This window comes from Eleutherodactylus coqui, chromosome 11 (assembly GCF_035609145.1).
Source record: "Eleutherodactylus coqui strain aEleCoq1 chromosome 11, aEleCoq1.hap1, whole genome shotgun sequence".
NCBI lineage: Eukaryota > Metazoa > Chordata > Amphibia > Anura > Eleutherodactylidae > Eleutherodactylus > Eleutherodactylus coqui.
The window spans coordinates 12092297-12110238 of record NC_089847.1 but is presented as its reverse complement, the minus strand read 5'-3'; the positions used below and the strand labels follow the sequence as shown (position 1 = coordinate 12110238).

The window sequence follows — 17942 nt, the reverse complement described above, 5'->3', positions numbered from 1 at the left end:
AAAGGAAACACCTGGAATACTTAAAGGGGCGCTGCACCGAAAACCAGCAGCACATATGCTACCCATAAGAAGGCAATTGGCGTGGTTGGCCCTAGCTAAATGTGACCCGCACATGGGCGCCAGCCACCAGCTTGTAGAAGGGGCACCAGATGGGGGGCTTCCAAGGCACTGCTGTCATCCCATTGGTGCCCTTGCAACACAATTGCTTAGTTTTGCTACTGTGTTTATGTTATGAGCTTGGTTCTGGTATTGTATCTATGTACTGAGCTTGGTTTTGTACGGTATTTATGTACTGGGCTTGGTACTGATATTATATCTATGTACTGAAATTGGTTTGTGCAGAATTTATGTTATGAGCTTGATTGTGGTGTTTTATTTATGCACTGAGCTTGGTTCCCGTACTGTATTGATGTGTTCTGCTTGGTTCTAGTGCTGCATCTATGTTATGAGCTTGCTTCTGGTGTTGTATTTATGTATGGCGCTTAGTTCTGATGGTATATTTATATTATGAGCGTGGTTCGCTTGCTGTATCTATATACTGATGTTGGTTCATGTAGTATTTATTTTATGAGCTTGCTTCTGATGCTGTATTTATGTTATGAGCTAGGTTCTGATGCTGTATTTATGTACTGGGCTTGGGTCAGGTGCTGTTATGTAATGAGGATGGTTTGTACAGTCTTTAACTTATAAGCTTGGTTCTGGCGCTGTATTGATGAATTGAGATTGGTTCGTGCAGTATTTATTTTGTGAGCTTGGTTCTGGTATTGTATTTGTTATGAGCTTTGTTCTGATATTATATCTATGTACTGAGGTTGGTTTGTGCAGTAGTTATCTTATGAGTTTGGTTCTGGTGCTGTATCTATGTTATGAACTTTGTTCTGGTGCCGTATTTATGTTCTGCGCTTGGTTTGTGCAGGATTTAGATTATGAGCTTGGCTCTGGTGCTGAATGAAGTTCTACACATGAGTGATGCTGCGAGGTAAAAAATCGCTGCATATCTGATTTTTTCGTGTCCCTTGGAGAGCTTAGCTAATCGTTTTCAGTGGCACCGCCAAACCCATCAAGTATCCAGAAAGTAAAGGAGAACGGGCAGCGCTCCTGGGTGTTCAGAATTAAAAGCAGCAATTTATTTATATAAACATTGGCAGGAGCGAAGCCAGGACACGGTGCGCAAGAAATAGGCGTCAACTGTTTTGCATCACATGATGCTTTATCAAGCCTTCCAATATGTGGCGCTGTACAGGCGTTGGTCATATCTTCCCATATCCAGGCCATTGAGGCTCATTCCCACATGCGTATGCGTTAAACCCTGGGGGGGGGGGGGTCACGCAGTATTGCACCGCCCTGGGAGCCAGCGGTGAGCAGTATGGCAGCGATAGCGCACTGCATATGACACGTATCTCACGCTCGCTGTCATGCGGTGGGACTATTTTTTGTAATTCCTCGCTCCGTCACATGGCAGCGTTGCGTATGTTTATGCTCCCCATACAGAACAATAGGGCTGTTCGTGTGTGAAATACAGCGCGCTGCGATCGTTTTCATGCATGTATTTACAGGCAATGAATACGCGCTAATGTGAATGGATCGATGAAAATCAATGGACTTCCATTGACTCGATTCATACCCCGAAAATAAGACATAGCATGATTTTCCTGAATTTTTGAGGATGCAAAATGATTTTTCAGGCTTTTTGAGGATGCTTGAAATATAAGCCCTACTCCAAAATTAAGCCCTGCTAACAGTTAATTTAAAAAGTCAATTTAAATAGTGTCCAGGCAGCTGTACATGTAAAAAAGTTTAACCTTTTTGAACAAAAATTAATATGACAATGTCTTATTTTCAGGGAAACATCGTAGGTGTGCATTGGACGCATAAAATGCAGTGAAATCACCGCCTAAGGGCAGCTGCACACGGGCGCATTTCTGCTCACTGAATGCGCAGCAAATAGACCCCATTAAATTCAATGGCCCCTTCTGCATGAAATCGCTGACCCACCTACCAAGTCAGCTGCCCCGCCTACTCTAACATGGCGCTGTCGGGACTAGCGGTCCCCGCAGTACAATAAAGTACGGATAAAAGCTCTGATACGGGCGAAATAACCCGCGATCGGGGTGCCCTGTATAGCGCATATATGTTGGGCGATAGCGCTTCTTGTGCTTACACCCGTGTTAAGAACGCAAGAATCCTGAAATAACCTGTTTCCCTGAAAATAAACCCTACCCTGATTTTCAGTGGGGAAGGGGGATGGGCTTGAAATATAAGGCCTCCCCAAAAATAAGGCCGTAGCTAAATTACATGAAAAAAAAAGCAATACTCACCTAGCCGGCGGTGTCTGTGTCCCTCGCGCTGGTCTTCAGCACTGCGGCAGGCTGCAGTGTCGTCCTCAGTGCTGACATAACAATCTCTTCCTGGTAATGGGGCTTTGAATACCCCGCCTCCAGCAAGCGAGTGCTGTGATTTGATTAAGAGCGCCGTTGCTCAGCCAATCAGAGCTGCCGCTTGATCATTCACAACCATTCAGAGAATTCACAGCCATTCACCTATTGGATGGCAGCATTCCTTCAAATCAATGCCTGACCCTTTATGCTGCCATCCAATAGGTGGCGCTGCAGAGGTATCATTCCACCTTCCTTATTTGCATATTACCCAGAGGAGCATGCATGGCCTTATAAGTCTCCCCACTCCCCTTCTTGGTGCTCTTCTTAAGGAGTGATGATACCCCCTCCCGACTAACTATTCCTGTGCCAGGCACTCCTGGACACTTCAAACAAGGCAGGAAAACGGAACCCCTGAGCACAGATGTGATGGCAGTCGTAGTCCGCTCTCACACGAAAGGGTCGGATTCCGCATGCGGATTTCTGCAGCAGAAGACCTTCGATCAATCACAGATCGCGGAGGATCGCGGATATCAGTGTTTTTCCATGCCGATGTACACTGTGCACCCTGCATTGTCCGCATGGAAGAAAGCTCTCTCTCCCTCCATTGCTGCCGGCATTCCGGCTTGCCTATTGAAGTTGCAAGAGTTGGCGTGGACGGCGATCACGGAATCCGCAATCCAAATCCGCCCGTGTGAGCCCGGCCTTACAGTGCATCCAAGAAGGGTATTTCATTTTGACTTTAAGTGTGAGTGATCAGGGGGAGACAAATCCTGGCGCGGACCCCAACGAGCCCCCAGAAATGGATCATCATCATTCTAGATGAAACGCTCCTCCCGGTAAGCAGGTGACGAGGCAGAGCCCACGGGGCGACCTGGTATGTGCGCGGATATGTATTACAGTCTAGATGGACTCCTTCAATCTGTGTATGTTGTCCATGAGTGGCCCAGCCTGCGTTGTACGATGGTATGGAGGTGCACAGCACAGATATATCTCATGTCACCCATTTATATTCTGGCCGCCATCCAACAGTATCCATGATTATTACAGTTAATTGGTATCCCTTATAAATCCTGCCCCCCCCCCCCCCCCGCCCTCATCACCATTGGCTGCAGATGATTACCTAACCAGTTGGACAGTTAGTTCTGTAATAGATTCCAACACCGATATAAGGGGTCTCATAGGAGGTGGGGAGACAAACTGGACATGTTGGTTGTAGTACATTAATAATCAGCTAACTTATAATAATTATTCTTAAAGATTTTCCTTCCTCCAAGATGTCACACTGAGGTTGGTTTGTGCAGTATTCATCTTATGAGGTTAATACTGGTGCTGTATTTATGTTATGAATTGGTTCTGGTGCTGTATCTATGCACTGAGCTTGGCTCTGGGGCTGTATTAATGTACTGAGCTTGGTTCTGGTGATGTATTTATGTACTTAGCTTGATTCTGGTGCTGTATTTATGTACTGAGCCTGGTTATGGTATGTACTAAGGTTGGTTTTAGGGCTGTATTTATGTACTTAGCTTGGTTTTGGTGCTGTATTTATGTTATGAGTTGGTTCTGGGACTGTATTTATGTACTGAGCTTGGTTCTGGTGATGTATTTATGTACTTAGCTTGATTCTGGTGCTGTATTTATGTACTGAGCCTGGTTATGGTATGTACTAAGGTTGGTTCTAGGGCTGTACTTATGTACTTAGCTTGGTTCTGGTGCTGTATTTATGTTATGAGTTGGTTCTGGTGATGTATTTATGTACTTAGCTTGATTCTGGTATGTACTAAGGTTGGTTCTGGGGCTGCATTAATATTATGATATTGGTTTGGGTGCTGTGTTTATATTATGAGATTGATTCTGGTGCTGTATTTATGTTATGAGTTGGTTCTCGTGCTGTATTTATGTTCTGAGTCTAGTTCTGGTGCTCTATTTATGTACTTAGCTTGATTCTGGTATGTACTAAGGATGGTTCTGCGTCTGTATTTATGTTATGAGATGGGATCTGGTGCTGTATTTATGTTATGAGTTGGTTCTGGTGCTGTATTTATGTACTGAGCTTGGTTCTGGTATGTACTAAGGTTGGTTCTGGGGCTGTATTTATGTACTTAGCTTGATTCTGGTGTTGTATTTATGTACTGAGCCTGGTTATGGTATGTACTAAGGTTGGTTTTAGGGCTGTATTTATGTACTTAGCTTGGTTTTGGTGCTGTATTTATGTTATGAGTTGGTTCTGGGACTGTATTTATGTACTGAGCTTGGTTCTGGTGATGTATTTATGTACTTAGCTTATTCTGGTGCTGTATTTATGTACTGAGCCTGGTTATGGTATGTACTAAGGTTGGTTCTAGGGCTGTACTTATGTACTTAGCTTGGTTATGGTGCTGTATTTATGTTATGAGATGGGATCTGGTGCTGTATTTATGTTATGAGTTGGTTCTGGTGCTGTATTTATGTACTGAGGTTGGTTCTGGTATGTACTAAGGTTGGTTCTGGGGCTGTATTTATGTACTTAGCTTGGTTCTGGTATGTATTAATGTTGGTTCTGGGGCTGTATTCATGTTATGAGATTGGTTCTGGTACAATATTTATGCACTGAGTTGTTCCCATGTGGGTATGCTGCTATCTTACTGCTTTCTGCACAAGCAGAATACAGGCAGATTACCTATCAATGCAATATTAAATTGCAATTGACAAGGGAAGCCCCCAAAAAGTCTGTAAAGCTAGCCTAAGCCCGGCACTGGAAACTAATATATATATACATGTCTATGGAGGTCGGTGAAGCTCTGAACCTACACTCACTGCAAATATAAACTTTGTTGTGAAAGCTGATGAGAAGGTACAGGAGGAGAGAGCAGAGGGGAACTAAGCTAACAGTCCAGCCTCACTGTTAAATCTCCTAATGAGACTCGGTCTGCAGTTTCTAAATACAGTGATATGTAGAAGCTGCAGAAGACAAACGTTGCAAAATTTTTAATCACTCCCTATTGCAAAAATGATTGACAGACCAAAACACATACATTAAGTGAAAGAACTTGTCCCCCTAAATGTGTCCATAGTCTTTATAAGGGTTTCTGGGACTCTAATATTGATGACCTATCAAACTGCTAATTGTTGGGGCTTTGCCTCTCAGAGCCCCCACCGATTAGCTGTTTGAAGAGGCTGGGGCATTTGCATGTGCAAGTGATATCGCATTCATCATTCACATGACCTGCGAGAAGCTCAGTCCCATTCAACTGAATAGGACTGAGCTGGTATACCAAGCACAGCCACTATACAATGTATGGCGCTGTGTCTGGTATGCAGGCAGATGGCCAGGATGCTCACCCCTGCATCATGGCTTTGTCAAACAGCTGGTCTTCTATGGGACCCCCACTGATCTACTATTGATGACCTCTCCTGCCAATGAGCCATTAGTATTAGAGTCTTGGAAAACCCCTTTTAGTAGCCTCCTATCTAATCTTGTAAAGGATTACACTGCCACCTAGTGCCCAGATTTGAGTCAACTAGTAAATCCATCAACACTATGTGTAAGCAGAGCTCTCATGGCCGTGGTGGCGATGCGCAGTGGATATACTGAAGATTTCAGTGGATGTACGCTCTTGTTTTTTCTTATATTTTTGTCTTGGTCAGAAAATGTTAAAATCAAGTATTCCGGCTAATTTTGTTTTCCCCCTCCCCTCTAATCCCGGGTCGGCTAGGAAGAATTTATCAAATCACGCTGTCAAAAAGTCATCAAAATCAAAAGCTGAAAATATTCTTCCCTGACAATTGGTTCTTAAAAATAGCTGCCGCTAATCAACAGGAGCGAGCAAGAAAGCGACAGGCGAGCCCCAACACCGGCTGTTTATTCATCAGTGTCACGGCTGCCCTTATCCTCCAGTGTCCCGGCCGCTCCTGACGTTACTCTTCAAGGAATGGTGACATTTCTGGAGAAACAATGTATCAAGAGTATGACAGTCGCACGGCGGAGATGCTGATAAGAAAGCATCCTCAGGCTTAAGAAAATAACTTTTTTTTCACTTTTCTATATTTTCAGTAAAGTTGGATGGATTGTAATTATTTGTTATTTTTATAATTCAATTGTTATGAAAAATTAGTAATAAGATATTTTATATATAAACACTGGAGAAATCTACAGAGATAATGATAAATATCCAAAATGTGTTAGAAAATCCAACCTAATCTATCTATCTATCTATCTCATATCTATCTATCTATCTCATATCTATCTATCTATCTCATATCTATCTATCTCATATCTATCTATCTCATATCTATCTATCTATCTATCTCATATCTATCTATCTATCTCTCTCATATCTATCTATCTATCTCTCTCATATCTATCTATCTATCTATCTATCTCCTATCTATCTATCTCATATCTATCTATCTCATATCTATCTATCTATCTCATATCTATCTAGCTATCTATCTATCTCATATCTATCTATCTATCTATCTATCTATCTATCTCATATCTATCTATCTAACTATCTCATATCTATCTATCTATCTATCTCATATCTATCTATCTATCTATCTATCTATCTATCTACCTATCCCATATCTATCTATCTATCTATCTCATATCTATCTATCTATTATCTATATATCTATTATCTATCTAGCTATATATCTATCTCATATCTATCTATCCCATGTCTATCTATCTATCTATCTATCTATCTATCTATCTATCCATCTATCTCATATCTATCTATCTATCTATCTATCTATCTATCTATCTATCTCATATCTATCTATTATCTATCTATCTATCTCATATCTATCTATCTATTATCTATATATCTATTATCTATCTAGCTATATATCTATCTCATATCTATCTATCCCATGTCTGTCTGTCTATCTATCTATCTATCTCATATCTATCTATTATCTATCTATCTCATATCTATCTATTTATCTATCTATCTCATATGTATCTATTATCTATCTGGCTATATATCTATCTCATATCTATCTATCCATCTATCTCATATCTATCTATCTGTCTATCTCATATCTATCTATCCATCTATCTCATATCTATCTATCTGTCTATCTCATATCTATCTATCCATCTATCTCATATCTATCTATCTTATATCTATCTATCTATCTCCTATCTATCTCCTATCCATCCATCCATCTATTCATCTGTCTCCTATCTATCTATCAATCTATCTATCCATCTATCTCATATCTATCTATCTATCTCATATCTATCTCTCTATCTATCTCCTATTTATCTATCTAATATCTATCTATTATCTATATATCTATTATCTATCTATCTCATATCTATCTATCTATCTCATATCTATCTATCTATCTATCTATCCCATGTCTATCTATCTATCTCCTATCTATCTATCTCATATCTATCTATCTATCTCCTATCTATCTATCTATCTCATATCTATCCATCCATCCATCCATCCATCTATCTTCTATCTATCTATCTATCTCATATCTATCTATCTCATATCTATCTATCTATCTCATATCTATCTATCTATCTATCTATCTATCTATCTATCCATCTATCTCCTATCTATCTATCTCTCTATCTATCTCATATCTATCTCATATCTATCTATCTATCTATCTTCTATCTATCTATCTATCTATCTATCTAATTTCTATCTATCTATCCATCCATCCATCCATCTATCTCCTATGTATCTCCTATCTATCTATCTCATATCTATCTATCTCATATCTATCTATCTATCCATCTATCTCCTATCTATCTATCTATCTCATATCTATCTCATATCTATCTATCTATCTATCTATCTATCTATCTATCTATCTATCTCCTATCTATCTATCTATCTATCTAATTCCTATCTATCTATCCATCCATCCATCTATCTCCTATCTATCTATCTCATATCTATCTATCTATCTATCTATCTATCTATCTATCTATCTCTCTCATATGTATCTTCTATCTCTCTCATATCTATCTATCTCATATCTATCTATCTATCTCCTATCTATCTATCTCCTATCTATCTATCTATCTATCTATCTATCTATCTATCTATCTATCTATCTATATCTATTGTATATCTGGACTTCTCTAAAGCATTTGACACCGTGCCGCATAATCGGTTGATTATATAATATGAGGCAGCTCGGACTGGGCGATAACGTGTGTATCTGGGGAAAGAGCTGGCTCAGACATAGAAAGCAGAGGGTGGTAATAAATGGTTCGTACTCTGATTGGGCCACCGTTGCTAGTGGGGGGCCACAGGGTTCAGTATTGGGCTCCATTCTGTTCAACATATTTATCAATGACCTGATAGAGGGGCTGCACAGCAAAATATCAATATTAGCAGATGATACAAAATTATACAATATAATTAATGCAACGGAAGACAATGTGCGGCTACAAGCGGACCGAGATAAGCTGGGGGCTTGGGCAGAAAAATGGCAAATGAAGTTCAATGTTGATAAATGTAAGGTTCTGCACATGGGCAGGAGAAATGGATGTCACCAATATACACTAAAAGGGGTACTGCTAGGGAAAAGTGATATGAAAAAAGACCTGGGGGTACTAGTGGATTGTAGACTAAACTGGAGTAACCAATGCCAGTCAGCTGCTGCAAAAGCAAGTAAAGTCTCGGGGTGCATTAAAAGCGGTATAGGGGCGAAGGACGAGAACATTATCCTCCCACTATATAAGGCACTTGTCAGACCCCACATGGAATACTGCACACAATTCTGGACACCGGTGCTCAGGAAGGATGTTACAGTACTGGAGGGGGTTCAAAGAAGGGCAACTAAACTAATAAATGGTATGAGAGGACTGGAATACCCAGAGAGGCACCAAAACTGGGATTATTCACCCCGGAAAAAAGACACCTAAGGGGCGATCAAATAACTCTGTATAAATACATGAGGGGACAATACAAGGATCTCTCCCATGATCTGTTTACACCCAGGACTGCGACGGTAACGAGAGGACATCTGCTACGTCTAGAGGTACAAAGGTTTCATCACCAACACAGAAAGGGGTTCTTTACTGTAAGAGCAGTGAGACTGTGGAACTCTCTGCCTGAAGAGATGGTGATGGCAAAATCCATAGAGGAGTTTAAGAGGGGCTAGAGGGCTTTCTAGAGCGCTGCGATATTACAGGATATAGACACTAAATAACCAGCAGGTTGTTGATCCCATTAAATAACCAGCGGGTCTCGGAGTCAGGTAGGAACTTTTCAAACATTGATGCAGGGAATATTCTGACTGTCATTATGGAGTCGGGAAAGAATTTTCCCCCAAAATAGAGTAAATTGGCTTCTACCAAATTGGGTTTTTTTGCCTTCCTCTGGATCAAAAAGGAGGGTGGAAACTGTCTGGACGGGATGGACATTTGTCGTTTTTCAGCCTAGCATACTATGTCATATCTATGTATCTATCTCATATCTATCTGCTCTCCTCAGTGCTATCAACAGAATATTAGAGCCTTTTATACAGTCCATGTTCTCTGCCTATAGATTTGGAAGCCATGGCATTCAGGGTTTTTACCTGTGCCCATAAGTGCAGGATTCCTAGCAGCAGGCCTCATGCTTGAACACTATACTACATACCATATAGTGATTTCTGCAGGAAGCAAACAGCTCCACTCTTTCTGCAGTGATCAGGTTTGGTATTTCAGGCAAATTTTTTATTAATCCCATTAATAACCCAACCTGCCATACCAGGCCTGACCACTGCAGTAAGAACAGAGCTGTCTGCTTCTTGCAGAAATTAGCTCAGTACATGAGTGCACTGGTTGGTGAGCAGTTGATCGATAGGGTGCCTGGTGACGGAACCCCATCACTCTACTATTCAAGACCAAAATTGTCAATAGACTATCAATAGTTTACAGCCAGCCAAGCCCTTTAAAGAACAATTCCATATATAAATGATAGGGAATATCCACAGGATAGGGAACAACTTTATGATCAGTGGGAGTCCAAATGATAGGACCCCCACCAATTCTGAGAGTGGGGTCTGGTCGGAATGGAGCAGAGGTTGCACAGCCGCTGCATTCATTTCAATGACAGAGATAACTGAGTTCAAGTGCTTGGGCAATCTCTGTCGGGAGGGTATCATCACTCCTTAAGGAGAGCACCTGGGAGGCGAGTGAGGAGACTTATAAAGCCATGCATGCTCCTCTGGGAAATATATGTAAATAAGGGTGGACACCCACTTGCTATACGATAGCCTTGCGATGCGAGAGTGAGTGAAAACGCATGATAATAAAACAAACGATTTTCAATGGTTTCATTCTCATTTGAGATGTTTTCAATGTAATCTCACATTGCAAAGAAGAAAGGGCGATATCGCCCATTGTCATCAATGAGGCCCTATTGAAAACATAGGGAGAACATAGCGCTCCCCTGACACAGCTGTGACAGCTTTGGCAGGGGATTCCTTCACCCCCACAGGGATCGCGGGGATGAAGGAATCCTCTGCCACAGCTGAGACAGCTGTGGCAGAAGTCCGTGATGCTATCCTATTCCTTTCAATGGGGCCGGCACTGCCGCGGCCCCATTGAAAGCAGTGGGTTTGCAGCAATGATTTTTTGGGGAAGGGCTTGAAATAAAAGCCCTTCCCTGAAAAGCATAGCAAGTTGTAAAAAAAAAGTAAAAAAAAAAAATTTAACTCACCTAGAAGAGCCTTCTGGCTCTTCTCTCCAGCCCCGGCAGTCTTCTTCTCTGTTCTGGAGGCCAGGAATTGAAAAATCCCCGCCTCCATAAAGTGCTGCCTCTGATTGGCTGAGCGCTCAGCCAATCAGAGGCAGCACTAAGCTGTCATTCAATGACTGCTGGACACTGCCTCTGATTGACCACAGCGCTCAGCCAATCAGAGGCAGCACTTTATGGAGGCGGGGATTTTTCAATCCCTGGCCTCCAGAACAGAGAAAAAGACTGCCGAGGCTGAAGAGAAGAACCAGAAGGCTCTACTAGATGAGTTAATCCTTTTTCTTACTTTTTTTTTTTTACAGCTTGCTATGATTTTCAGGGAAGGGCATATATTTTAAGCCCTTCCCGAAAATCATCGCTGCAAACCAACTGCTTTCAATAGGGCCGCAGCAGTGCCAGCCCCATTGAAAGAAATAGGATAGCATCACGGACTTCTGCCATAGCTGTCACAGCTGTGTCAGGTTAGCGCAATGTTCTCTCTATGTTTTCAATGGGGCTTGCGCTGCTGCCGCTTGCCTCATTGATAACAATGGGTAATATCGCCCATTCTTCTTTGCGATACGAGGTTACATTGAAAACATCTCAAATGAGAATGAAACCATTAATAATCATTGGTTTCATTATCATGCGTTTTCACTCTCTCTCGCATCGCAAGGCTATCGTATAGCAAGTGGGTGTCCACCCTAAGGAAGATGGAACAATACCTCTGCAGCGCCACCTGCTGGATGGCAGCATTCCTGCAAAGCAATGTCCGACCCTTTATACAGGTCTTTGTAACACAGATTGGGAACAATCAGCCGTGATCCTCATTACCGGCGCTGGTAACAGTTAGAACAAGATCACGGGTGATATTCTCATTATTGGTATTTTATGACAAAGATGGCTGCCAGCGGCGGACGGGTAAATCCTAAGACTTCCACTGCTCCAGCCTTGAGGATCTCGGAGGACCTGCAGGAGTCTCATCGCGTCTCATTTACATTTTCATTGAATAAATAAATGCGGGAGGCATCCTGACATGTTTACTTCTCATTATGGCGCGGCGCGCACTGTATACCGTTCTCTATACCGCGACGTGTGGAGGAGGATAATTGAATATAATGTGATTTTGCAAACCACTACACATGGGCCGGATGGCTGCACAAATTGAAATTTCATCTGTAGGCACAAGATGTTACAGCTGTTAAGACAAATATATAGGAAGCCGAATCCTGACATCGCGGGCAGTTCTGCCTGTTCCCAAAAGCTCCACTCGTAGGGACAAAATGTGAAGTCTTAAAGGGATATCAACCCAAAACCAATGCTTCTGTCCATAGGTGTAGGCTCTATTAAAGGGAATGCATCATCTATATTTGTACTAATCGTAGCCCAATAGTTAAACGTTTTCTAATCTGTTTTCTGATTGCCGATTTTTTTTGTCTATTTTCAGTACTTGACTAGGGGGGCGGCCATCTGAGCTGTTCTTAACAGCATTTAGATATATGCTTTACAGCATTGGCACAATATACAGGATCTGACCCATTGACTTCTATGGGAGAGTGTTGTGGACATGCACTGTGACCTGTGCAGGGAGAGGGAGGAGGTGAGCTGTGGCAATAACGTATAGAATTCTATCAGAGAGTGTTGGGTGCATAGACTCCTAGAATGGTAGAGTTAGAAGGGACCTCCAGGGTCATCAGGTCCAACCCCCTGCTCAGTGCAGGATCACTAAATCATCCCAGACAGATGTTTGTCCAGCCTCTGAAGAGTTTCATTGAAGGAGAACTCCCCACCTCCTGTGGCAACCTGTTCCACTCATTGATCCCCTCACTGTCTAATATCTAATCTGTGTCTCCTCCCTTTCAGTTTCATCCCATTGTTTTTCCTTGTACAGATGAGAATAGGGCTGATCCCTCTGCACTGTGACAGCCCTTCAGATATTTGTAGACGGCTATTAAGCCTCCTCTCACCCTTCTCTTCTGCAAGCTAAACATTCCCAGATCCTTTAACCGTTCCTCATAGAACATGATTTGCAGACCGCTCACCATCTTGGTAACTCTTCTCTGAACTTGCTCCAGTTTGTCTCTGTCTTTTTTAAAGTGGGGTGCCCAGAACTGGACACAATATTCCAGATGAGGTCTGACTAAGGAAGAGTAGAGGGGATAATGACCCTAATGTGATCTAGACTCTATGCTTCTCTTAAAGGGGTTGTCCCGCGCCAAAACGTTTTTTTTTTTTTTTTCAATAGCCCCCCCGTTCGGCGCGAGACAAACCCGATGCAGGGGTTAAAAAAAAAAAAACGGATAGTGCTTACCTGAATCCCCGCGCTCCGGTGACTTCTTACTTACCTTGCGAAGATGGCCGCCGGGATCTTCACCCTCGGTGGACCGCAGGTCTTCTGTGCGGTCCATTGCCGATTCCAGCCTCCTGATTGGCTGGAATCGGCACGTGACGGGGCGGAGCTACAAGGAGCCGCTCTCCGGCACGAGCGGCCCCATTCAGAAAAGAAGAAGACCGGACTGCGCAAGCGCGTCTAATCAGGCGATTAGACGCTGAACATTAGACGGCACCATGGAGACGAGGACGCTAGCAACGGAACAGGTAAGTGAATAACTTCTGTATGGCTCATAATTAATGCACAATGTACATTACAAAGTGCATTAATATGGCCATACAAAGTGTATACCCCCACTTTGTTTCGCGGGACAACCCCTTTAATACATCCCAGAATTATTGACTCATGTTCAGTCTATGATCTATTAGTAGACCCAAGTCTTTTTCACATGTGCTGCTGCTTCGCTCAATTCCTCATATTCTGTATGTGCTTTTTCATTTTTCTTGCCCAGATGTAGGACTTTGCATTACTCCTTGTTAAATACCATTCTGTTAGTTGCTGCCCACTGTTCAAGCTTTTCTAGATCTTTTTGAATCCCCTCTTTCTCTCTTATCTAGTGTTAGCTATCCCTCCTAGCTTTATGTCATCAGCAAATTTGATCAGTTGCCCTTCAAATGAGAGACAAGGAGAAACGCAGTAGTAAATGTATAATGCGCCGTGGCCATCACCTATAGACATCTATTGGAGAGTGTTGGGGGTACAATATATAACTTGTGCAGGGAAGTGAAGGAGGTGAGCTGTAAGCATCACCTGTAGACTCTTATGTGACAGTGTTGCAGGTAAACTGTGTAACCTATGCAGGGAGAGGGATCAGGCAAGCTTAGATCATCACCTATAGACTTTTATAGAACGATGTTGCAAGTATGCTCTGTAACCTTTGCAGGGAGGGTGAGGAGGTAAGCTGTGGCCCTCACCTATTGAGATCTATTGAAGAGTGTTCGGGGTACACTCTGTCACCTGTGCAGGGAAGGGCAGGAAGTGAACCGTGAGCATCGCCCATAGACTCTTATGTGACAGTGTTGTAGCTATGCTCTGTGACCAATGCATAGAGGAGGAGGTGAGCTGTGACGTCACCTGTTGTGATTGGTGGATCCTGTGTTATCTATATATACGTGTCACCTCTCAGTGTAATCCTGCCTGTGATGATAATGAGGTGGCTGCTGGGAAGTTTTCTCTTTAGAACAGCAAGTATCAGAAAACTGCAAGATTTTAGGATTTTCATTTAATATGGCAGGTGAAAAAAAAACATTAAGAAACTTATCATTTATAAATTTGGAAACTGGAGGGCGATGATTCCTTGATTTTGTTGGGACTGTACTCTGGTCTGATTATAAATCACAATCTCCACTTTTTACTATAATGCTGTCTTTAGATTTAACATGCTCTGCTGATACCTTTATATCAGTCAGGGCTCAGTATTTCTGATACACAGTTCCAAATCCCCTGAATAGACATAGTTATAATAAAAGATTTTGGCTGCCCATGACCACCACTAGGGGGATCTCAGACGCTTGCTGCATACTGATAATGCATTACACTCAGTATATAGTAAGCACCTGAGCTCCCTCTAGTGGTGACTGCAGACAGACAGAATTGCTCTATTTAACTCGGGGAAGAGTGCATTTACACGTGCAATTAAATTGGGCGAGTTTTGTGCATTGTGAGATGCACACAAATAGAACCTGTTCTTTTAAATGCGTCTATTTAAACTGGCATAAATGTGTAGCGCAAATCTGAGTGGTTGGCATTCCGGTGCCAGAGATTTGATAGATTTAGTAAGATGTATACGCCTGTAACTAAATTTGGCGCATTTCATTACAGCATACTTTGAACTTCCCCCAATGTCTATGGGCAGGATGTGAAGCCATATAGCAGAATAATGTGCTTATTTCTCTGTTATCAGCCTGAAGGATCCCGGGTGTTCTGGTTAGCCAGGAAATATATCACCTCTGTAATACTGTTGTCCTTTTTATACCAGAGTACTGAACATGACATAAGCTACGTATCAGGAAAAGAGAGTTAATTAAGAAATGAATTAATGTAGGTAAGACATTCGTTTTAAGCTTAATTAACGAGGGCTCGTGTCCAAGGTGTAATTCTGTCTTCAGCATCTCACAGTACAGGAAGAGTTGAGTAATTCTGCAGACGCCTCGCTTCACTGATTTAATGCAATTATTTCTATTTAGAATTGTCTTAAAAATTCTGCTGGTTGCCGTTGGAAACAGACAGCGATGAGCGCCACCTGGTTGTCAGACATGTGACTTAACTTGGCCTTTGAAGCTAGGTTCACACTTGTATTCAGCCAGTTATTTTATGCCTGAGATGGATACAACTGATGACATTTTTGTGCTCTTCCTTCACCTCTTTGGCATCCATAGGCGAACAGAAAAATGCTGCGTGCAGTGTTTTTTTTTCCTGTGCAGTGAAGCATCCGGCATCAAAACTGATGTGCTTCATGCTATTAAAGGGAATCTGACATCAGTTTTTAGCAATGTAAACCAAGACAAGCGCTATAATAATGAGAGTCGGGAAGGTATCGTTTCTCCTTAAGGAGAGCACCTAGAAGATCTGAGGAGACTTAAAGGCCACCCATGCTCCTCTGGGAAATATGCAAATGAAAAGAAGGAACAATGTTTCTACAGCACCACCTAGTGGAAGACAGCATTCCTGCAAGCTTTGTTTCAAGGTTTGATGTTGACTTGCAAGAATGCTGCCTTCCCATAGGTGGCGCTGTGGAGGTGCTGTTTTATCTTCTCATTTGCATAATAATGAGCATCCACTCTTTTACACAATTATCTTTGCATGTCTGCTAATAAAAGCCTACCTGGGTCATTAAAGTTCATAATATTGCTGCATGTAAATAAGGCAGAGGAGTCCAGTGGGTAGGCCGGACTGTCTCTTCTAGCATCTTGTTTTGCTCCTCCTCCTGGCATTATCCAGGCAGCACTCCCAAGTCTAGCGCAAGTGCTATGAGGTCATCAATCGGCGCATGTGCAAATGATCTGTCCTTTTCTGGGCTGAATCGCACTGTGCACCTATGCCTGCACCGGCTGACAAACTCATGGCGATCATGTGAGACTTGGGAGCTCTCTGTGGATTATGCCCATTATACCATTAATGTCTGAAGAGGCAGGAAGGCCGGACGTAGGGGCAAAACAAGACAGTGTAAGGTATATTTATTACCAATTTCCCTCCAATCTTCCAATTCGGATTGGGTTGTGATGCCACTGCCGCGCTCACAGAAGATCCTCACTTCTCCCCCAGCTTCTGCGTTCCTGCCCATACTATATGCAGCGCAGGTGCCGGGGGGGGAAGAAGTGAGGATCTTCTTACTGTCGCCGCCTACTGGCTCAGCGCCTGCTGTGCTGTGGTGCATTAAGAAAGAAATGGATAGACATTTTGACAGTTGCCATGCATGATGTATAGAAGCGAATGTCCTCTAATCAGACTATCTATTGTCTTGCAGGAACGGGACCCAATCTGGCCAGCGATCCAATGCTCTACACGTTCCTGTTGATATTTCATCAGCTCGTCTTCTTACTATTCAACCACTGATGGACCATTTTGTGAATCATTCCTGAAACCAACCAAACAGCCCATAAGAACTTTATCCAAATCCCTCCCTTAAACGAAAGCTGCAAATTTTAGAAAGGACAGATAAAACAGACTGAATGAAGCATGGCAAACACTTCACGGTGAAAAATAAGATGTAAAAAAAAGAAAAAAAAACATATTTTTGGAGAAACTTATAAGAAATGAACCGCCCGAAATGACGCGTCTAGTTTCCAACAAAAAAAAAAACCCAAGAGTCTGGTCTCCGCCTTGCTGCGCGAACGGCCAATATGATTTCCGGTTACGAGATCCATAACTTATCAGGCATTTGATTTGACGAAAACAAAAAATTCTTTGTTGTTCTTTTTGCACGAACTGTTGAACAGTTATTTTTATGATGATCTGTACATTTATTGAGTTTGACAGAAACGTTCTCCCGAAGACGAAAAAAAAATAAGAATATTTTTAATTAGAATGTGTTTAATATTTGGGATTTTTCCTTTTTTTTTTTTTTTTTAAATTTTGCTCTTTTTTAATTTTTATTAAATTATTTAATTTCAGTATTTCTTTTTTTCTCGTCAGAAGGCACATGTCCGATCCATTATTACTCACCGTCAATAATATTTATTTTTAAATAAAGATTGGAAACAAGAAAAGAAAATTTGTTTATAACGAAAAAAAAAATAAAATCTGTATTGTATAATGCTGAATAACAGTTGAATAAAATGATTTTGAGATAATAGACCGATATTCTATATTCAGCCAAAAAGTCTTCGGGATTGTAGTAAATTTTTTGTGAAAAATATTTAAGAGATAAATGGTATCTGCACAAAGGCAGAAAGAGAAGCTGCTGCAAAACCTATAACAGCCCCCCAACCCCACCCCGAACGATAACCCTTCATTTATAGTACTGGGCTCCTCATAAAGTTGTAGGGCTTATTCAGT

At 41.9% G+C, this 17942-nt stretch overlaps 1 protein-coding gene across 3 annotated transcripts in view; it reads left to right on the top strand.

Annotated features, from left to right (window-relative positions):
• VSTM2B (V-set and transmembrane domain containing 2B) overlaps positions 1-17481 on the top strand; it is a 71913-nt gene extending 54432 nt beyond the window's left edge. For all 3 annotated transcript variants that reach the window (XM_066584195.1, XM_066584193.1, XM_066584194.1), the window contains one exon: positions 16912-17481. In XM_066584195.1, the coding sequence (XP_066440292.1) occupies positions 16912-17000 (89 nt within the window). In that variant the 3' untranslated portion in view covers positions 17001-17481. The remainder of the gene's footprint in view (positions 1-16911) is intronic.
• Positions 17482-17942: the final 461 nt, after the last annotated feature.